This window comes from Theobroma umbraticum, unplaced genomic scaffold, assembly GCF_002168275.2.
Source record: "Theobroma umbraticum cultivar Fairchild unplaced genomic scaffold, ASM216827v3 scaffold_30.0, whole genome shotgun sequence".
NCBI classification, from domain to species: domain Eukaryota; kingdom Viridiplantae; phylum Streptophyta; class Magnoliopsida; order Malvales; family Malvaceae; genus Theobroma; species Theobroma umbraticum.
Window position 1 is genome coordinate 13,885,367 of NW_018397254.1, and position 23,946 is coordinate 13,909,312.

At 32.0% G+C, this 23,946-nt stretch overlaps 1 protein-coding gene across 1 annotated transcript in view; it reads left to right on the forward strand.

Annotated features, from left to right (window-relative positions):
- The first annotated feature begins 698 nt into the window (after positions 1 to 698).
- The window catches only part of LOC110412233 (agamous-like MADS-box protein AGL70), a 31,220-nt gene continuing 7,972 nt past the window's right edge, over positions 699 to 23,946 (forward strand). Inside the window, exon 1 of the mRNA XM_021422756.2 lies at positions 699 to 1,080. Within this exon, the coding sequence (XP_021278431.1) occupies positions 896 to 1,080 (185 nt within the window). The 5' untranslated portion in view covers positions 699 to 895. The remainder of the gene's footprint in view (positions 1,081 to 23,946) is intronic.

Below are 23,946 nucleotides of genomic sequence, written 5' to 3' on the forward strand. Positions count from 1 at the left end.
TTTTTTTTTTGTTTCTATAGTGTTTTGGGTAAAAGAAAAAAAAACGAGGGGTAGGTTGTGAGGTTTTGAAAAAATAAAATTTGAGAATAATTTTATTTTAATAGGTTTTATTTTAGTCTTATTAAAATTAATTATTAAGTATATTAAATAAAAAATTATTATAAAGATAAAATTTAAAAATTTAAAAAAATTAAAAATATGTAAAAAAATTTAAAATTTTTATAAGAGTAAAATTATTAAATTTTAAAAAATAAAAATAACTTATAAAAATTTTGAAATTATTGGGGGCCGGGGGCCCCCACTAGCGCCCCCAACCCCCTCCGCCTCTGTGGAGAGCCACTGTTCAACTTGGATTGGCTGATGTGGTGATGGCTCGAGCTTTAATGCTCCAGCTCAGGACTAGGGCAATTGCAATGAGATATTCTTTTGGATGAACAAGATTAGTTTTGTTTTTGTTTTTTATTTCACCTAGCCTAATATGGTGTGTCAATCCTTGTCTTTGCACATTTCCTATTTGTTATTCCTTTTTCTAGAAAAAAAAGGGGCGCCAATAGAGGAAAATGGTCTCTCCCCAAAAGCCACCCACAAATGAAAAAGCAGCCGCAATGAAAGACGCCATGCACGCAAGCCACGTGTCATTGCGATTCCGTTATCAAGGCCACACACCGACCGACTTAACTGCTTCTAATACTGCTACTAAGTTACTCTACCTTGGCCACACATTTTTCTTTTGAAGTAAATCATCCGTATCAATTATTCCATTAACTTCCAGCGTTGCTCCTCCTCTTCTTTTTCTCGTTTTCTCTGCAAGACAAACAAAAAGCAAAAAATTAAAAAAAAAAGAAAAAGCAAAGAACAATTTGTTAGAACAAATTAGGAGAAAAACCATCCGAGAATGGGGAGGAGGAAGGTGCAGATGAAGCGAATCGAAGATAAGAGCAGTCGCCAAGTCACCTTTTCAAAACGCCGCTCAGGCTTGATCAAGAAGGCTCGTGAACTCTCCGTTCTCTGCGACGTCGAGATCGCTCTCGTTATCTTCTCCAGCCGCGGCAGGCTCTACGAGTTCTCTAGCGCCGACGGGTACGCTCGTCTCCCTCTATGTCAGTCTTTTATCTCTATCTCTCTCTTCTTTCTGTCTTTGCTCCGCCTTTTGGTTTTGGGATGCGTCAACGGAAAGTCAGAGATTATTCAAACAATTTTGAAACCTTACCATTTTAGTGCTACCTAAGTTGATTTTTCCCCCATTTTGTTTTGTTAGTGTACGTATTCGACTTTTCTTTTATTTCTTTTTCTGTTCATATATATACATATATATATTATTATATTTCTCTTCTTTATTGCCGTAGTTGGTCGCTACGGATGTAGAGCTGCTTCTATTTCTAGGAACTAGGCGCGTTTCGCTCCAAAAGCGAGTCCGTTTTCTTTAAAAGCCCAAATCATTTAGTTTTATCTTTTGTATGTACTTTCCCATGTTCAAGTCAGCTCTTATATAAAGTAAGTAACAAGTAACTATAATCTAAAAGAATCTTTTTTTTTTTCTATTAATTTATTTTTAACTTTATTTTTGATCACGTACAGTTGCTCTAAAATGTGGTTCAAACCTCCAAATTTACGGCAGTTTTAGTCGTTGCATTATGATTTTTTTTTTGAAAGATATTGCTTTACGATATTATGATGTTTGCTTTTGCGTGGAAAAAGATTTTCCCTGCTGCTGCATGATATTGTAGCGTTCTATTTACTGTATTTCCTCCATGTGTATGTGACCGATCGAATTGATTAAAGTCACCGGGAAGATGCCAGCAGCAGATTTTTGTGTTGCTGGGCTTTTCTAGTGACTCATGATATATTCTTATGCAACGTAACGATATTGTCTCTTCCTTTCTCATTTTAGCCTCTTAGGAAGCAATCTATTTATATAGCATTTTTCGCTTTTTTTCTCTCTGATAACGAAAAACCAAGCGCTTTGGTCCATTGCCTGTCCCCTTCAGTGCTGATAAAGTCTTGCACGTTTAACGTTGACCCAGTGAAACGTTAAACATGAGAGACGTTTGTTGGGGATAAGTTGGGGAGTGTCATCAAGTGAAAGGATATCACGAAAGAGCCATTCGTAATGGGTTTAACAAAAGGAAGTCTGCGGGAGAACTTGGCTCACGGCAAGAGAAATGCAATTAATTTGGAAGAGGATCTAACTAGCTTTAGGTGGAAATGAAGGAATGAAGTAGATGATGAATTTGGACTTAAGGTGCTTTTAGATACACTTATTAGAGGAATCAAGTACCTCCGTTAAGCATGAGATGAGGAAAAGATGTTTAAATAGTTTTAGGGAAGTCTAGATATATGTTCAGATTGTGATTCTGTTAAAGTAATAAGAAAAGAAAGGATGGATATATCATCACATTGCAAAAAGCTGTGTCATCCAATGCGATGCTCTACTTTATGTCTCGAGTAATACCGGTGAAATTTAAACTACATAAACTATTTTAGGAGAACTTATTAATCTAGTCTTCTGGATTCTCCCATGGTTAAATTCTTTTTTGCATGTAAGGCAATTGCGTTAGAGTAATCACTATTCAAGAAAAAAAATATGCAAGTGCACTTTTCCCATATGACATTCTAGTATGTTAGGCTTAAAAGGATGTGCACTGCACTTGGTTTCATAAAGTTTGCAACGAGGTAACTGGGATGCCAAAGTCATAATTTTCATGTAAGTGATCTTATATGTTATGGCATATAATTGCATTTTTGTGAGTGCTTGGGAGCAGTCAATTTAGTTGCAACTAGGGAGTTGATTGGATTTGATTTGTAGGAAAATAAATATATTGGGAATAATTTGATGATTATTAAGTAGATATTGACATGACAAAAAATTATTGTAATTTAGCAAAGTAAGGCACCAATGGAGAAAAAGTTTGAGAATGAGTTATAACTAAATAATTAGGGGAGATAAAGAATCGTGACATTTGCAAAATTTAGATGGAGCCTTTTTTTTTTTTGAAATAAGTTGTACTCTTATTAATAGCTTTATAAACGGAGCTCAAACCAATCAAAACAAAGTGGGGAGAAAAGGCATTGATACACCCAGCAAATTCCCCTAGCAAGTTACACAATAACGATTGGTAAATGAACACAAAACAAGTTCACCCCTAGCATAATGCCCTAGCATAGTAGCATGGGAACAATTTGCCAACGACTCAACCCAAAAGCTACACTTTCCTTACTCTCTCCCGATTTTCATCTAGTCATGAGTGTCCACACTTGAAATTGTAGCTCAAACACACACTAAATGTCTTGCTTATCCCATCCTCCACAACTTTCTTTCTTTTTAGGCATCTAGTAGTAGAACAACACCCAAGCAACACCATACTGCCCTTCCATCACATACATCCTCATAGCACAACCTCAATGATGTATGTAGCATAATAAATTTAAAGCACAAGCATGTAACACAAATAGACCAATCATTTTGTTTCAAGGCAATGGATCTTCAATAGACAATTCGTTCTAACAAGACCGACTTTTAATAAACTTCAAACCAATTTCCAGTTAGAACACTGGTAAGAGATCCTTCATTCTTTGCACTCTACTTTTTGCAAGGTTATTAGCAACCTCATTTGCTTCTCTATATATATGGTGGATGTCATACCTTTTTAACTATTTTTTAGGTACTTTATGTGCAATATATAGCTCCTCATCCTCCACGGAGCTTCCTAGGGCTTTTTAATCCAATTACTTGACTCACTTTCCACAATAAGTATATGTGTATCAACCCATTTAGAAGTGGTAAAAATGGTGGCCTCTTTGATGGCCAATAGTTCAACACCATTGGACTCTTGTATCCCCACATCTTTAGAGAAAATAATCAGAATAGTGTCTGTTTCATTGTGCAAGACACCTTTTATTCCAATTTATCATGGGCATCCCCTTACATCCTCATCAACATTGAATTTCAGTGACCCCTGAAATGGGTTTTTCCGTGTGTAAGTTGTTTCCTTTTCTTTGGTTGGCTTTGCAGTTAATGTGAGAATAGGACACCTAAACAAATCCAAAGTCAAAACATTCTCATCCAACCATTTTTCCTTAATCTGCCATGCAATTCTTATTTTCACATTTTCTCAAAGATGTTAAGCATTCTGCAGTTTACCTTTAAAAACAATCTACTTGTGTATGAACCAAAATGATCATATAATAGCAGAGAATGCCATGCACCATACTTGCCCATTTCCTTTTGAAATATGCATGTCATTACACGCCAAAAAGAAAGGAATGACAATTTTAGGGGTTACTCGTCCAATCCCCCACATTGACACCACTTTACCCAAATCTTTCATGATTCCGTACAAGTGAAGAATAGATGACTTATCGACTTCGTTTCCTTGTTGCACAGTGGACATATTGTCAAGCTACTACTTACCACTCCTCTATGAGCTAGTTCCATTTTTACTGTCACTTTTCCTTTAAATATTTGCCATACAAAGGTCTCCAACTTATGAGATGTAAGCCCCACCCGTATCTTCTGCCAAAAGTCTAGTCTCGCATTGTAGGTTGTCATAATTGATCTATAAAAGAAATTGGCAGAATAATTGCCACTTGGTGAGCCTTTCCCCACTATCTTTTTCCATCTCTGAACACTCTTGTAATAACCATATTAAATGACTCCACTTCTCTTTTTCCCTATCAAAAGGGTTTCTTCTCAACTCAATCTTCTTCCTTTAAACATTGTTTTTCCATTCGTCGAATTCCTTAATTCTTCCTCATCTTTTTAACTGCCAACTTGAAAATCCTTGGGTATCTTGTTGAAAAGGCATGTCTTTTATCCATTCCTTGCTCTAAAAGGATAATTATTTTCGTTCCTCACCACATATCCCAAGCCACATTCACAAAGGGAAAGAACTTATCTGGAGTGAGTGGTATAATGATATTCATCCACAATGTTGATGCCATACTACAACTTTTCAATTTCGATAATGAGTATCCATTTATTGAGTAGTGCTTTTTTTTTCGTTTGTATATCAATCACTTTAAATCTCTCAAAATCTTTATTATTGTAGATAGACTCCCAATCAACATTAACTATTTTCCTCTTTGTGGCTGACCTTTCTACCTTGAATGTTATCCCACCTCCTTAGTTCCTAATGACCTCTTTATCAATACCCACACTAAAGATATTTTTTAAAAAAATTAATCTCCAACCCCAAAATGATTTGGTAACATTTTGTATTCTCTTGACATTCAACAGACCCTCTAATTTTGGTTCATAGAATATCATTATGTTATCTGCATATTAGATATAAGAACTTTTTAATCTATTTTTATTAATCTTTACCTTTTTCAAAGGCTTATGCATGTCACTTTGTTCATCATGTTGGTCTTGTTGGAGTGTTACAGGAAAGTGAATAGCATGCCAAATTTTAAGGTCAACCTTTTTAAATTAAAAAACTTTGAACTAGTCGGAAGAAGAAAGATTTAAAGTTTATAATAGTTGAAAGACACTCAGTAATGAAAGGTAGAAAGAAGTGGATAATGCAAAAGTATTTATAGCAGTTAGGTCCCTTTGACCTACATCCATTGCTTTGATCTTCCAATCAAGGATTTTCAATCTAACATCACTATGCCAATAAAATTAACAGCTTCCACCAAGCTTTTACAAGGTAAGCTTTTGACCTAAGTTCTAATCCTTTACAACAAGCTGTAGAGTACTTCTCAAACTTTAATTTTCTAAAAAAGAGAAGAAAAAAAGTACAATTAAAACTCTTTACAAATCTAGAAAGATTTACAATCAAGTTCAAACATTTTTTTGAAATTAGAATGCAAGACAAGTGTTTTGGTGAAAGATATTTGACTTTTTTGTTCAAAATGGCTCTTCTCATTTAATCTTATTTCTTTAACTCTTGGAGGTTCCTTTTATACTTAAGGAGTCATATTGTTCTGTTGAGGATAGTTTTGTGCGAATAAGGACAGCTCTAATATCATTCTAGTCGTTATTTTATCTTCTAGTGCTTAAATTCAAATAGACAAATAAAATTCGACTAACTGGTTACAGGCAGCTCTAATTGATGACAGTTTTTTGGTCTTATATTGTCTTACTGCTAAGTACTCTACGTTAACCGATTACAAGAGACTAACAGATTAAGAGACCTTTGTCTTTAGACTTTTCTACCTTAGTAAAGTTTTAACTGGTTATTTCTCCCATTAATTGATTGGAGCTTCATTTCCTTTAGCCATAATCGATTAACACAAGCTCTAATCAATGAAAAGTTCTTCAAATTTGCACTTCTTCATTTTGGCTTCATTTAACGGTCAACTTCACTTTGAATTTAAATTTTGGCGCTTGGGGATTCTTCAAGTCTTATACTTTAACCGATTAACCCCATGCCTTAACCGATTAGCACATTTCTGTTTTCCTTTGTCTTACATTTTCTTAAGCAATTAAGCCAAGTGTTAACTGATTAACATTTTTCTGTTTTACTTTAACTTGTACCCCTGCCATTCATTAACTGATTAAGGCCTTTTGATAATCAGTTACAAAGGCCCATCTTTACTAGCCCTTTTCATCTTTGCTACTTTAATTGATTAGCCTATCTATTATATGATCTTGTTTTTAATCATTATTTTATTGAGAGAATTTACTTTGTCCTGCACACTTAAATAATGAAGTTAGACATTAATGAATGAGAAATGTTTTGTTATCATAAAAAACATATGGAGTCTATATTTTTTTCCTATTTTGATGATGACAAAACACTCCTAAATTAAGAGTGCAATGTCTATAACAAAGAATTTATATGCAGATTTGGGGATTGCTCCTCCTAAGTATGTGCTACCCCTAAATATGTGCCTTAATAAAATTATTTAATATAAAAGTATAGAAAATAAAAGCATATAAGCATTCAAACATAAGAACATGTATATGTATATAACGAACATAATACCATCATAAGGACATAAAGACATAAACTTCAACCATTGTTCATAGTGCAGCATAAAACATTGTTTCATAAAACACACCAAAACAAAGACAATAAAGATATATCTTAAAGATTTAGTTTGTTTTTCCTATCTTTCTTACCAGCTTGCAATTTATTGTTATTTTCTTACTTTCTTTCTATTCTCCCTTTTCTTTTCATCATGTAAAAGAAGGGCCTAAGGTTGAAACTCATCTAATCAACATCAAAAGAAGGCTCATTGAAGGAGGATTCATTAATCCCTAGGTGAAAGTTAAGGGGTTTAACTTGAATGGAATGAAGGGATTCAGGTTTAGAAGATGAGGATGGTCTAGAGGAGATAACTTGAAATGATGTAGATTTTTTAGTTGGTTTGGTGCTAGACTCAACTATTTTGGTAGATTTTTTTCTTCTGAAGATCTAAGTGGACATTGTTTTTCCACACCATCTTACAGTTTTCTTTGCTATAGGAGTAGTTTCAACTTCTTTTCCTTTATCCTGATCTGCTTCCTTTGCATCTTGTTCTTTCCCTTGTTAAGTTGACTGAATTTCCTGTTCCATCTCTACTCTTTGGTTTGCTTGGTCAACTTTAGCTTCATTGATAATGTCTCTGATTAACCCTAAAATGGGATGCCTTTAGATTTTACAGGGGGATTTTCACCATCTTTTCTAGTAGTTAAGTGTTCTTCTTCACCTTGAGTTTCTTTTTCCACTTCTCCTTCTTGTTCAATTGCTTTTTCAACTTCTTCATCTTCCTTCTTTTGGCCAATTTCTTGGCCTTGTTTTTTTTCAGGTGGTATTGTAGCATCTTACTCCTTTTCATTGTCTATTTACTCTCTCTTGATTTCTTCTTCATGTTCTAATGTGTTGGATCAAATTGCTCAATAGCAATTCTTTCATTGGCCAGACTTGCAACAGTGGCTGGAGTTTCAGAGGTAGGGGATTGGTTTCCTTGGCTTAGTGTAGAAGAACTTCAAGTTGCTAAATTTGTTCCTCGATCTTTGTTATCTTATCAATTTGTTCAGTTAACTTCCCATCAATTCTCATGAGGAGATCAAAAATCATTCACCTTGGAAGGGAGGTTGGCTGACTCTGGTGAAGGCATGGAAGGACTTTCAATGGTGGGGGGTTGTGGTGTACTTTTTGTGATTTTAATGCATTCATTCCTCTCTAGTTTGTAACCAATTTTCAACAAACTTCCTAAAAAGATTCTCTTATCTTTATTTTTGATCAAGTCCACTTAGAATCTTATACTCTAGATCCTTTTCTTTTTCACCAGAGTTGAGATAAGGTTACCATATGGCAAGTTGGCCGTATCTATCAATAGTATTTCCCTGATTCTCTCAACCATGTATATTCCTACATTTAATGGAATGTCATTAAACATAGCTTCTATCAACCACAAGTCCTGGGCACTAACATAGTTAAAGCTACTACTCTTACCATAGAATGTAATGGTAATAAAATAATGCAGGATTCTGAGTTGAGCATTTTTAATGTCACTGGCATAACTTCTTGAGGGAAATTTCATTTTTTCTAGTTACAATTTCCCAAACGTGACTGGGATCATATTTTTCAAGCAATTTGAGTTCCTCCATTTTAAACTCTATTTTTAGAAATTCTCCTGTCTTGAGCACTGATATGAAATTCTTTGCCACTTAGAAACACATTCGAACCATCTTCTATAAATCCTGCTTGATTAACCAATTCAGATTTGTCCACAACAATACCAAAATAAAATTCTTTTACAAATGAGGGGCTAAACATCCTATCCCCAATGATACTCATATTTCTTAGGTTTAGGGTTTCAAAATCCTCTTTGACTACCTGTACTTCATTAAAGCTAGGCTAATAAAAGAACTTTTCACATAAAATTATTGCATTTTCTATTCTCTTGAATCTATCAGCATGTAGCTTATTCCTAAATCAAGAAGTAGAATTGGTACATTTTCTTGTGAGAATCCTTGTATCAATGGTTCTTTTCCCTTTTTCTAAAATCTTCTTCTCAATTGAGTATTCTTGGGTATTTCCTTTCTTTTTTGAGGAAGAGATGGAGGATCATCACCTTTTCTTTTCCCTTTTCCTTTTTAGCAACCTTGTACGTAAGAGATGTTTTTGCCGTGAAATTTCTTCAATTAGGGTTTATCAGGTTTTAGAGGAAAAAAGGTAAGTTTGGAAGTTCTTGGGTCTTTGGTTTCTTGGGATATGGTTCTCTTAGTAGTTGGAAGGTCTTTTAAGAGGAGTTATTAATCGGCTACCCACGTTTTGAGTGGGTGATTTCCCGTACCACCTGTTCAATTTTTTTTATTCAAAATTTTTTTCGTGCGAAAAGCCTTTTACTAGCAAAGGTGTTCTAATCGATTAGCCTATGTCTTCACCGATTACTATAACTCTGACTTAAAGCCTTTTAAAGTGTTTGACTTCTATTAACTAATTAGTAACACCTTTAACCGATTAAGAATTCACTAACTTACTTAAGCTACTTAAGATAGAGTTATTCTAATTGCTTAAAAGGGGTCTTAACTAATTAATGTAAGTCTTATTTCCCTTTTAGTATCCTTTTAACTAATCAAAACACTTTCTAATCAATTACATCAAGGAATGAACGTGATTATTCATAAAGTATACTATAAAAAACATGATCAATTCAGCATAATATAAACTTTATTGGCATCAATCATTCCTAGATCACTTTTAATTCTACAAAATTGTTCTTCACTCAGTTTTGCGAAAATGTCAACCAATTGATGTAAAGTGTCTACAAAATCTATTTCAATATCTCCTTTAAGTACTTGATCTCTAATAAAATGATGTCTAATTTCTATGTGCTTTATTTTAAAGTGTTGAACAGGATTTTAGGAAATATTTATGGCACTCATATTATCACAATATATGAGAACTTTATGTATAGCCATTCCAAAATCATTCAGTTGTTGCCTAATCCATAGTATTTGTGCACAATAATTACCTATTGATATATACTCAGGTTCAGCAGTTGATAGAGCAATAGAATTTTGTTTCTTGCAAGAGTAAGACACAAACATGTTTTTAAGGAATTGACAAGTACCACTAATGCTTTTCTGATCAGTTTTGCTACCAACCAAATCAGTATTAGAATAGCCAAAAAGAGTAAAAGATGAATCTTTTGGTTACCATAGGCCTAAGCTTTGAATATCCAAGAGATATCTAAAAATTCTTTTCACTGCAATTAAATGTGATTCCTTGGAACACGATTGGAATCTTGTACATAGGCAAACATTAAATAAAATATCAAGTTTACTTGTAGTTAGATAAAAAAGTGAACTAATCATACATTTATAAAGCTTTTGATCTACATCTTTTCCTTTATCATCTTTGTTAAGCTTTGTGGAGAGGCTCATAAGAGTTCCAATTGATTGCATAGTTATCCTACCAAATTTTTTCAGCACTTTGGTATACTATTCTTGGTTGATGGATATTCTATCCTCACGTTGCTTGATTTATAGACCAAGGAATAACTTTAACACATCTATCATGCTCATTTCAAATTCTCACTGTATTTTTTTAGCAAAATTCTCACACAACCTTTCATTAGTAGTACCAAATACTATATCATCAACATAAATTTGAATTATAATCAAATCAATCTCATGGTTCTTAATAAACAGTGTATTATCTAAACTCCCCCTAGAATATCCTCTTTCGATTAAAAATTTAGAAAGTCTTTCATACCAAGCTTTAGGAGCTTGTTTCAACTCATGTAAAGCTTTATGTAATTTATATACATAATCAATTTTATCAAACACTTCAAAATCAGGGAGTTGATCAACATATACCTCTTCTTGTATAAAACCATTAAGAAATGAACTTTGAACATTCATTTGAAACAATTTTAAAGTTCATAAAGCATGTATAGGCAAGTAAAAGTCTAATAGCTTTTGATCTAGCTACTTGGGCAAAAGTTTCATCATTATCAATACCTTACCTTATTCCTTACCACATTTCCAAATTCACCTATTTTGTACCAACAATTGGGTGGTTCGTTGGCCTTGGAATTAGAGTCCAAATTTTGCTCCTTTCAAATTGGCCCAGCTCTTCTTGCGTGGCTATCATTCAACTTGTTTCCGTTTTAGCTTCATCAAAGTTCTTAGGTTCCAGTTGGGATACGAAAGCAAGATACTCATAAGCTTCTCGTAATCCTTTCTAGTTTTGACACCTTCCGAAGAATCACCAATGATTAATTCTTGAGAATAATTTCTTACAAATATCCAACTTCGAGGAAGATTGTGGTGCTGTTCTTCAATTTTTTGCAAGTCTTCTAATGGTGGTTCTTCATCATCTTTCTCCTTTTAGCTCTCTTCATGATTTTCTTTGTCATCCAAACTCATCTTCTCCATTTTCTTCTCAATGTCATCTGCATCATTATCATCAAGGAGTACCTTCCTTTGTGCAACATTAATCTGATAAAAAATAATGAGTATTGACTCTTCTATAACTAGAGTTCTTTTGTTGAATGCTTTATATGCTTTCGAGGTCAATGCATAACCTAAGAAAATTGCCTCATCACTCTTAGCATCAAACTTTTTCAAAGAGTATTTTTCATTATTTAAAATAAAGCATTGGTATCCAAAACTCCTTAAGTGAGAAATATTTGATTTTCTTCCTTTGTAAAGCTCATAAGTGACTTTAGAAATCATTGCTCTAATGGAAACTCTATTTAAAATGTAAGTTGTAGTGTTCACAGCTTCAACTTAAAAATATTTTGGCATATTATTTTCAAAAAGCATTATTTTAGCCAATTTTTTAAAAGTTTTATTTTTTTCTTTCAACAACCTTACTTTGTTGAGGAGTTATAAGAGCAGAGAAATTGCGATCAAATCCATTTTTATTGCAAAATATTTCAAAGTTATCACTTTCAAAGGCATCACCATGGTCACTCCTAACATTAACAATGGTAATGCGTTTTTCATTTTGAATTCTTTTACAATGTTTAACAAAAATTGGCAATACATCATCTTTATAAGCATGAAAATACATTCATGTATATCTAGAGTAATCATTTACAATAACAAAACCATAAGACTTGCTTCTTAGACTAGCAACAATGATTGGTCCAAACAAGTCAACATGTAATAATTCAAGTGGCTTAAAAATTTATCTTTCTTAGATTTAAATGAACTTATAACTTGTTTCCCGAATTAACAAACATCACAAACCTTGACATTTTCAAATGATATCTTTGTAAGTCCAATTACTAAGTTTTTTTTCAAAAGCTTTGAAATAATATATGTACTAGCATCTCCTAGTCTTCTATGCCATAACCATCACATACATCATTCGCAATAAAACAAGATTCATTAGCCTTAATCTCGTTAAGGAAGATAACATACATATTCTTGATTTTGTCTATGAATGCTATTTTGTTAATGTTAACATCAATCACTTAACATCCATGGGAATCAAAGCATACTTTAAAACCTCTACACTAAAGCTGACTAATACTTAATAAATTATGTTTTAAACCTTTAACAAATAGAACATGCTTGATTTGAGTTTGAGATGTGTTATCAATGGTTCTAAGTCCTTAGAGTCATCACCAAAGGAAATACTACTATTGTTGTTTCTATCAAGCTTGGTAAACAAGTTTTCATTGCTAGTCATATGTCTTGAATAGCCACTGTCCAAGTACCAAGGCTGCATTTCCTTTGATTGAATTTTAAAACATTGATCCTTTTGTCCTTTAAAGGTATAGGGTTAGCAATCACATGGGATTCTATAAGAACCCAAACCAACTTAGTCTTAAGAAGATTTCTTCTATTGTGATAACAATCATAAGATATGTGACCTTTCTTATCACATATATAGCAATGGCATGAGAACGCATTAATTTCCATTTAAGATTTGTATTTCTTCAAGGCTCCTTTTTAGTTTGTACGTTTTCCTCCATCAAAACTTTTTCATCTATCACTTTTTGCAATTCAAAATTTGTGCTTTCTAATTCTAGCTTCAACAGCCCAAAATTAGTTTTGGACTATTCGAGTTCAATTTGAAGCATATTTCTTTGATCACAAATAACGTTATACTCATGTCTAATTTTTTCTAATTCATTGTCTTAGGATATGATCTTTTTTCTTGTAGTTTTATATTTCAAAGCGAGTTTCTCAAATTCAGCATATAGGCAATCATATTCATTTTGCAAATCATCATAAGAAATATCACGAGTTAGATATTACTTCAAATTCTTCTTCTCTTGCCATCAAGCAGAAATTTACACTTTTTCCCAAGTTTTCTTTTTCTTTTTCTGAGCCTGAGGAGTCATCATCGGACCATGTTGCTGCTACTATTGCCTTCTTTGGTTTCTTCATCCTTTTTTAAGATTCTTCTTTTAGCATTAGACATTCAGATCTAAAATGTCTTGGTTTCTAGATTCTTCTTTTAGCATTAGACATTCTGATCTAAAATATCCTGGTTTCTTACATTCAAAGCAAATCATCTCATCTTTTTGGTTGAGATCACCCTTGTACTTATTTTTTCAAGAGAAACTTTAGTCTTTCTTGTAATTTTTTCTTTCAAACCTTTTGCTTTTTTGTTCCATTAGGTTTCTAAACCTTCTAGCCATCAATGCTAATTCTTCATCATCATCACTTGATAATTCTACAAGTTCTTTCTCAAGTGTACTAATCTTGAGTGCAAGATTTTTTCTTTTCTTTGTTGCTTTCTTTTCTTTCGCTTCTTCTGCCTTCATTTCAAGTTCATTTGTAAGGAGTGAATTACAAATTTCATTAAGTGCAACTACATTGAGATCCTTGGCCTCTCGGATAGCAGTGACTGTGCATTTTTAGCTTTTTGGGAAACATCTAAATAGCCTTTTATAGTAACTCATGTTCAGGGATTATTTTTTCAAGTTGATTGGGCTTGTTTGTAAATGGTAAACCTATCGAACATGGTAGAGATATTTTCACCAGATTTTATTTTGAACATTTCATAATTATGGGTAAGACAATTTGACTCTTTTACTTGTGAAGCCCATTCATGAATAATTTTAAGTTTATCCTAAATCTCTTTGCTATTGTACAACTAGAGATTTGTTGAATTCTATAGGAGTCAATGCATAAGGAAGAGTGTTGATTGCTTTAAAATTTGTTTGGGCCTTTTTAACTTTAGCTTCAATCCATTTAGCTATTGGCTTAGGCATTCTCTCACTTGTGACAAAACTAGGTGAGGTGGGAACATAGGATCTTTCTGTGATGACATCCCGCATTTTATAATCAAAGGCTATAATACATATAGACATTTTAGTACTTCAATAAGCATAATTTGATTCATTAAATAGAAGAGACCTTTATGGATTGATCCTTAACGCCAATAGACTTTTGCAAAGTCGTGGATTTCCCTTATGGATGTTAGGTTTTAAATTGAGAGGTTAGCTCTAATATCACTTGTTGAACTCAATGGAGTGCTAGAAAGGAGGTGGGTAGCACTTCAAATTTTAAGGTCAGTCCTTTTTAAATTATAAAACTTTCAACCAATTGAAAAAGGGATTTAAAGCTTGTAGTAGTTGAAAGACACCTAGTAAAGATGGGTAGAGAAAAGTGGATAATGTAAGAATATTTACAGTGATTCAATCTCCTTAACCTACATTCACTACCTTGATTTTTCAATCAAGAATTTTTAACCTAATTTCACTATACTAGTGGAATTAACAACTTCCACCAAGCTTTTACAAAGTAAGCTTCTAACCCAAGTTTTAATCCTTTACAACAAGCTTTAGAGTGCTTTCCACAATTCGATTTTTGAAGAAAAAGAAGAAAAAAAAGTATAACTAGAATTCTTTACAAATTTTAAAAGATTTACAATCAAGCTCAAATACATTTTCTGGAATTAAAGTGAAAGACAAGTGTTTTTGGTGAAGGATATTTGGCTTTTTTGCTCAAAATGGCTCTTCTCTCATTCAATCTTATTTGTTTGGCAGTTGGAGCTTCCATTTATACTTAAGAAGTCAAATTTTTCTGTTGGGAATGGTTTCTAGCCGTTGGAAACAACTCTGATGCCATTCTAACCATTATTTTGTCATCTAGTGCTTAAATTCAAATGGATAGATAAAGTTCGAGTAACTGGTTACAGGCAGCTTTAATCAAATACAACTTCTTTGCCTTGCACTGTCTTGCTGTTGAGTACTCTGCATTAACCAATTATAGGAGACTCTAATCGATTAAGAAATCTTTGTCTTTAAGCTTTTGTACTTCAAGAGAATTCCTTTAATTAGTTAACTCTCTCCTTAATTGATTGGAGCTTCACTTTCTCAGTTTAATCGATTAACACAAGCTTTAATCAATTAAAAATTCTTCAAATTTGCACTTCTTCATTTTGGCTTCATTCAACGATTAACTTCATTTTGAATTTAAATTTTGGCGCTTGGCAATTCTTCAAGTCTTGTGCTCTAACCAATTAACCCCATGCCTTAACTGGTTAGCACATCTCTGTTTTCCTTTGTCCAGCAATTTCTTAATTAGTTAAGCCTAATGCTAACTGATTAAAATATTTCTATTTTGCTTTAACATGTATCCTTGCTGTTCGTTAACTAATTAAGGCCTTTTGATAATTAGTTACAAAAGCCCTATCTTCACTAGCTCTTTTTATCTTTCCCACTTTAACTGATTAACCTTTATTATATGATCTTGTTTTTAATCATTCATTTCATTGAGGGAATTTACTTTATCCTACGTACTTAAATAATAAAGTTAAACATTAATGAATGGCGAATGTTTTATTATCATAAAAAACGTATGAAGTCAACACATCAAACATTGGAAAGCTTCTGCCACTATATTGAAAAGGAAGAGAAATAATGGGCATTTTTTCTCAATCCTTTCCTTATCTTGAATTGTCTCATTGTTGTCCTACTAACCAACAAAGATATTGAGATTGAGGAAATACATCATCTAACTCCACCTTGATCCAATCATCCAAAGTCCATCTTTCTCATGGCAAAATCTAAAACTGTAAAAGAAATATAGCACTCCAAAACCTTAATGATGCATGTAGCATAATAAAATTTAAAGCACAAGCATGTAACACAAGTAAAGCAATTATTTTGTTTCAAGGCAATGGATCATAAATAAACAATTCGTTCTAACAACGATTGACTTCTAGTAAACCTTAGACCAATTTCCAGTTAGAACACAAGTTAGAGATCTTTCGTTGTTTAAACTCCACAATTTTGCAAGGTTATAGACAACCTCATTTGCTTTTCAATGTATATGGTAAATGTCCCAACTTTTTAATTGTCTTTTAGTTACTTTATGTTCAACTTACGGTTCTTCATCCTCCATGGAGCTTTTCAAGGGGTTTTTAACCCAATTCATCCCATTACTTGACTCACTTTACACAATAATCATGTGTATCAACCCATTTAGAAATGGTAAAAATGGTGAAAGCCTTTTTCATGGCTAATAATATAAAACCATTCAACTCTTGTATTCCCATATCTTTAGAGAAAATGATCAAAATAGTGTGTTTCGTTGCGTAGGACAGCTCCTATTCCAATTTGTCATGGGCATCTCCTTACAACCTCATCAACGTTCAATTTCAATGACCCATGAGGTGGTTTTTCAATGTGTACGTTGTGTTCTTTTCTTTGGTTGGTTTTGCAATTGATGCGAGAATGGGCAATCAACACAAATCCAAAGCCTAAACATTCTAATTTGACTTTTTTTCCTTAATTTACCATGCAATTCGTAGTTTTACATTTTCACAAAGTTGTAAGGCATCCCACATTGTAATTTTAAAAGCAATCTAGTTACGAAAGAGCCATAATGACCATATAATAGTGAAGAACGCCACGTACCTTACTTGCCCATTTCCTTTTGAAAATTGCATGTCGTTCCACACCAAAATGAAAGGAATGGTATCTTTTAAGGGTTACTCATCCAACTCCCCACATTGACACTACTTTAGCCAAATCTTTCATGATTCCATATAAGTGAAGAATAAATGACTTACCAATTTTGTTTTCTTCTTGCATGCTGGACATATCGTCAAGTTCCTACTTACCCACTCCTTTTTAGCTAATTCCACTTTTAACACCACTTTTCCTTTCAATATTTGCCATATGAAGATCTCTAACTTATGATACATAAGTCTCACCCATATCTTCTTCCAATGGTCTAGTCTCACATTGTTGGTTGTCATAACTGGTCTACAAAAAGGAATTGGTAGTATAACTACCACTTGCTTAGCTTTTCCCCACTATTTTTTCTTCCATCTCTGAATCAACATAAATTCTTGTAATAACTATACTAAATGGTTCCATTGTTCTTTTTCCCAATCAAAAAAGTTCCTTCTCAGCTTAATCTTTCACCTCCAAACATTGTTTTTCCATTCCTCGAATTTCTTCCCGTCCTTTTAATTGTTAGCGTGAAAATCCTTAGGTACCTTTATTGAAGAAGCATGCCTTCAATCCATTACTCGCTTTAGAAGGATGTATTATTTTTGTTCCCCAGCACATATCCTAAGCCACATTCACAATGGGAAAGAACATTTCATCTAGAATGAGTGGTCTAATGAGATTCACCCATTATGTTGATGCTTTACTACAACTTCTCAATTATAGTAATAGTCATCCACTTAGTGAGTAAGGCTTTATTTTTCATCTATATATCAATGACTAAATCCAACAAAATCCTTGTTTTTTGTAGTTAGACTCTCAATCAACATCAAGCATTATCCGCTTTGTGGATGACCCATTCCAAAGGAATCTTCGTTGTATTGTATTAAGTTGATTTTTCACTTTTTTGAGCATTTGGAACAATGACATATAGTAGATGGATAAACTCCTTAAGATGAAATGTAAGATTATTACCTTTTTGTCAATGGAAAATACTTTCGATTTTCAGCTTGAAAGTCTAGATTCGAATCTCTCGATTACCTGCTTCCACACCTTAATGGAGTTCTAGCTTGCGATTAAAGGTAGCCCAAGATATGTGGACCTTTCTACCTTGAATGATATCCCGCTTACCGAGTCCTTAACAACCTTCTTACCACACTGAAAAGATTATTTTTTTGAAAATTAACCTCTAACCCCAAAATGACTTGGTAACATTTGAATATTCTTTAGACATTTATCAAACACTCTAATTTTGATTCACAAAATATCGTGTCATTTACATATTAGAGATAGAATTTCCAATCCATTTGTATCAATCTCTACCGTTTGCAAAGGCCTATGCTTATCACTTTGTTCATCGAACAACTAAAAACTTCTTCTATTATATTGAAGAGGAAAAGTAATAATCGGCACCTTATCTCAATCCTTTCCTTTTTAAATTGTCTCTTGGTGTCCCATTAATCAACAAAGATATTGAGGTTGAAGAAATACATTATTTAACTCCACCTTGATCCAATCATCCAAAGCTCAATCCAAAAATTTCAATTGATGCTATCGTATGTCTTTTCTAAATCAACTTTGAACATAAGTCCACCACTTGCTTTCTTTCTTCAAAAGTCTTTCATCCCATTTGCAATTAATGAGCAAACCATAATTTGCCTTCTTTTGATAAAATCAAATTAATTTCGCCCAATATCTTCTCTACAACTGGCCTCAAGCGGTTTGCTAGTACCTTGGCAACAACCTTGTAAACACTTCAACCAAACTAATAAGTCTATAGTTTTTGATGGTGGATGGATTTGGTGTCTTAGGAATAAGTTAAACAATCGTTGATGCAACCATCAAATGAGCATGACAAAAAAATTCCCTCATGAAATACATCACCTCCTCGTTGAATATCAGCCATTCCTTTTCATCGGCCTATTTAATTTAGATGGAGCTTTGATTGTTAATTATCTACTTTCCAACTTTTTGAATAGATTACTTGGAAGTACCTTAATTGCATCCCAAGAAGCCAATCCTTTTGAAAAACTAGAAAGAGAAAACGTGGTAGTCATATAATCAATTTTAGGTAATGTGAAATACAAATTAAAAGAAAAGTATATTAGGCATTTAAAACACTTTTATTTTCTAAGGTTTTCTTTTTCAATACTTTTTTTATTTTTTTCTTTGCAATTAAGAATTAAAAGGAAAAATATAAAAAATGTTATATAAAATGGCATTGAAGATTTGGTGGTCACATCATTCTTTTGTCTTTGATTTAAATGGAATCAATTAAAATGATTACATTTTTGTACATTATGAAAATTTTCGTGACTTATTTGTGACGAGTTAAAATTTAGTGAGAAAAGTATGTAATTTTAGTAACTTTTCATTGAAGTAACTTATTCACAAAGCATGACACAAAAGAAGAAAGAGAAATGTTGATGTTGATGACATCAACAATAGTTAAATTTTGGCTTCAATATGGCGGCAAGTGGTGTCAATTTATGCAAGGTTATGCAATAAAAGTGAAAGATGATGCAATGATTGTAGGTGGAAGAAAGAAAGTGATAGTGAAGAATGATCCATTAATGCTACACAAAGAGAAATGCCTTTTCCAAAATTCGAATTAAGAAAAGTTAAAATTCTCAAATTCTAAACATTAGGGTTCTAATTCAATGCTTAATTATTCAACAACTTTTATCGGATGTAGATATGAATGCCAAGTTGAGATCAAGATTATTACATAATTGTTCAACTTTTTCTCAATGAATTAATATTTTGAAATTCTTTTAAACATCAAATAATGGTGTTTGAAGCATGGATATGGCTCTATTCTTTGCATATATGTTTTATAGGTGTCATACATATACAAACTAAGATATAATTGGGCATTTATTAAACATACTAGATAAGTTGAAAGCAAAATTTTTATATTGGACCTGAGATTGTACATGACGAAGATGTTGTGGTTGTAGTGAAGAGATTAAAAATTCTTGTCATCATTTATCAAACAAAGTGATGTCAAAGAATAAAGAGAAATGCTGATGATTGTTCAATTCTCTCTTCAATTCAATGTCATGTGGTGTTAACTTACATAAATGTAGCTTAGGTTAGGATTACAAGCAACTTTGCATTTCAAAGAAGGAAAAGGAAATGTCCAAGTAGATTTAATATTGTGCCAAGTCAAGTGGGCTTTTGTTTGGAATCTCAAACTTAATAGGTGATATTTTTTAGTCAAGTAAAATTATTGGGTCATAACAAGTGTTCTCTTTTAGTTTAAAATGGGAAGATTTTAGAAACCATTTATAAATTTGTGAATGACATTAAAATTAGCTTAAGAATTGTTTTTTAAAATGTAAAATAATAATTTGTAACGAGGATATAAGTATCACAAATAAGCCAATGCATTAGGCTATCTCCATCAAAATTCAACTAACATAGAAAAAGAAAACAAGATAATGCTAACATAATCAAAGAGAGCAACATAACCTAATTACACACCAAGTTAAATTTGTCCACACTTAGACTCAAAAGGAATACTAGAATTCCAAACTTTCTTTACTCAAGCATTTAGCATAAAACGAATTCTAAATGAAAATCACGCAAACTTTTCACAAACATACTTGGCAAGTCATTGATTGACAATATGTGATTTACTTGAAAAAAAAATTTGTAAGTTAGATAAAATGATTATTCATGACCAAAAAGTATAATATATTGTAATGGTAAAATATTTTTAAAATATATGTAAGGAAAAGTGAACTACAAAATCAATAATCATTACCAATTGTTAAATTTTTTAATAATTGCTTCAATGTTATTATATATAATTATCAATAATCATGATATTATTACATAATAAAACGGTATAATAATGTTAGTAGTATTAAAACAATCTAATAGAAAATAGGTGCGTATAAAACCCAATTATTATCTTCAAAGTATATAATATCATAGGGTAACTTCCAAGGGATGGTGTTTAAAAATTCACTTGTTCTAAAGTAAAAAATGCTTTATTTAACAAATTGTAAATGTACTAAGTTTATATGTCCATTATTAGGGATACTTGTTTAAGGCTCACATGAAGGACTTGCATGCTTCAATAATTTGTCTAGTTACACAATTTTCATATAGGATGTGAAAATCTTAGAACTCTTAGAAGCAAATCTTAAAATCAAAGGTTTGATACGGTCTTCATTCACGGATGGGTATATTATTATGAGAATCATGATCACCCTATAGATAGGAACTATAACGTGAAGGAAAGAGAATAAAAAGAGGGGAGAAATGCAAGAGGCATGGTAAATGGATAAATTATAACTATGGCTGCTAACCTTCTAATTCGCTTATGTTTCTATTATCCTTCGAATTATTTTGATTGAGTTATCAAATCCATTAAAATGGTATTAGTGTAATTCTTCAATCAATATACGTTCTATCATTGGCAGATTTTTTCCCTGTAAGTTTGACTCATCAACATACACAATATCATGTTTATGTTTTACCACCAATATATATGGATCGAATTAGGGATGGATCCAAAAATATCATTCACCTTAATAGTTTCATATAAGTTATATTTGTTTGGTTTGAGTTTTTTTTTTCTTTTACTCTAAAAATAAGCGAACAAATTCAAACTCAAGTTAGAAAATATCCCCATTTTAGAATCAATCTAAGTTTAAACACATTGTTTGATTCAATGTGGCTCACAAGTTTGAACTTGGTTTAAACTAATTTAAGTTTAAACTTCATATTAAAATGGCTAGAAAGACTTGAATTATCAACATTGAGAAATAGAGTGCAAACAATCAAAGGAAAGCCTTGCATGTGACAACCTCTTATAGTGAACTCAAAAGCAATAATAAAAAACAACATTAAGAAAATATTTTTTGGTAGAAAAATTGCTTCTCCCTAATTAGAAGTGTTCCAAAAATTATATTGAATTAAAATTTCTTATGTATTCTTAGCAATTATTAAAGTTAAAATATATGTTCCTTGACGTAAATTAATTGTTATTAGGAAATGATTGATGATCTTTCAATTTATTTATCCATTATTATATTCATCTTTCATTTTTCAAAAAATAAAAGATCATTTTGAAAGGGAGAAGTAGGAAAGAAACAGTGCTAATCATTGTTATGTAGTTATTATTTCTTCAACTATAGAGTTCATGCATATTAAGTAAAATAATGTTTAAAGAATTAATCTCAAATTTATAGTAAAAAAGTAGAAAATCTTATATTTTATATAGGAAGGTAAATGATATGTAATGTAAAAGTAAAACATTTATAAGAATTACACATGTTTTCATTGAAGCTACTAGATCATACTAAGTGTCGAAGGCTTAGAGAATGATTTGTTGACTAACAAAAGGATAATTTATTTTCATATTTATGATTTAATCAGTGTAATCTTTTTACAGATTCTTTACATAAAAAGAATCTAAAAACTATTGTTTTTCTCGTTTAATAGATTGGTAACTCTAGAAAACTATATGCCTTTGCTTATGATCATATTTACTATTAAGATAAATTGATGACTTTCCGCCAACAAATACGCTCTTTATGTCAATAAAGTTTATATTTGTGTGAATTTTTGTTGATAAACACAACACACTGATGGCTAGCTAGTTATGCAAGTTTTCAGCTTATGGGCTTAACATTGATAAGGAGTGGAATAAGGCAAAGTGAACTTCATGAGAGGTAATACAAGGTCATCAAAAATTGGGATGACCTCTTGTGTGGCAATACAAGCTTGGTGTCATGATTTCTAATCCTAGAAATAAAGTGATGGTGGCTAAAGGTAGTTAGCTTGTTATAGATTTTTACTCAAGTTAGTGTTTTGATTTTCTTTGGTTATATACCTTGTGAAGATGAATTATTCTTTGTTTCTTTTTATGTAAATATTGTTTGAGCATACACTAATTCGAAGGTTGCCTAACCACATTGTAGCCAAATTTTTTTAAAAAAGTATATTATTATCAATTAATTAGTTCTATGATTAAACTATGGCTAAATAAGCTACACACATTATCCTGAAGATCCTTGAATTTTTATATTAACTTTTGAAGTAAAAACATTTTGAGAATTCCAAGAATGATCCAAATGTTAACTTATTAGAAATGAAAGACATGGGAAATACATGTAGCATCATCACAAGTGGATGCTTTAAATATTGTCATGAGATCAATATTCACTCCTACATATATAAATATATATATATATACACACACATACACATATATCACGTTTTATATATATTATAACATAATAAAAGGTCATACATAAACATTGGCATGTTTACTTTTTTGATACTCAAATGGAACCTTTGTAAACTTTGACATTATTTGCTTTTTGCTAGGGTTTATTTTTCACGTGATAAAATATGTAATTTTGATTTATGTTAATGAAATTGGAAGAAAGAACATTTGTATAGTAATATGAAAACTAGTCAACAACTGGAGTGATGAAAGATGTAATCATATGGAAAGGAAGTAGAAATGATAATAGTAAAGGTAGCAAAGTTTGAAGCAGTTATGAAGTAAAAGGCAACAATATGTGAAGATGATAGTAAAATGTCTTTGGTGAGCTACAACAAAGATTGTGGATGATGATGTTGGAGTGGTAATCATAGTAGTGATTGTAGAATTAATGGGTTATTAACAAAGATTATTACCCTATACACTGGTGGTGGACTTAAAAAATTCCACAAGCGAATTTAAGTAATTGCCATGTGTGTCCTTAACTGCACATGTTAACTTAATATTTGACTTTCTTATTTTTGGGAACAAACATATGGACTTTTAAAATCCACCGCTTGTTTATGGAAATCCTATTAACCATTAAAGCTATAAGTGGTAATGTGGTAAGGAAGAACAAATATCATGTTGAAAGGTAGTCAAATATTAAATGTGTTAAAGCTTGTAATGACCTACATAAATTGGTGGAAATGGAGATATTGTTAGTAGGAAACAATTATAGTCTTGGTAGTTAATTGAAATGGAACATATTAAGATTGTATGTGATTGTGGTGACTATAACAATAATGATTGCTAAGTCAAAAAGGTGCTTGATATTATGAGTAAGATTTTGAAAATAATTATAATATGATTATTATAGAAGATTGTGTAATTCTTTAGCATTTCTTGTTTTTTAA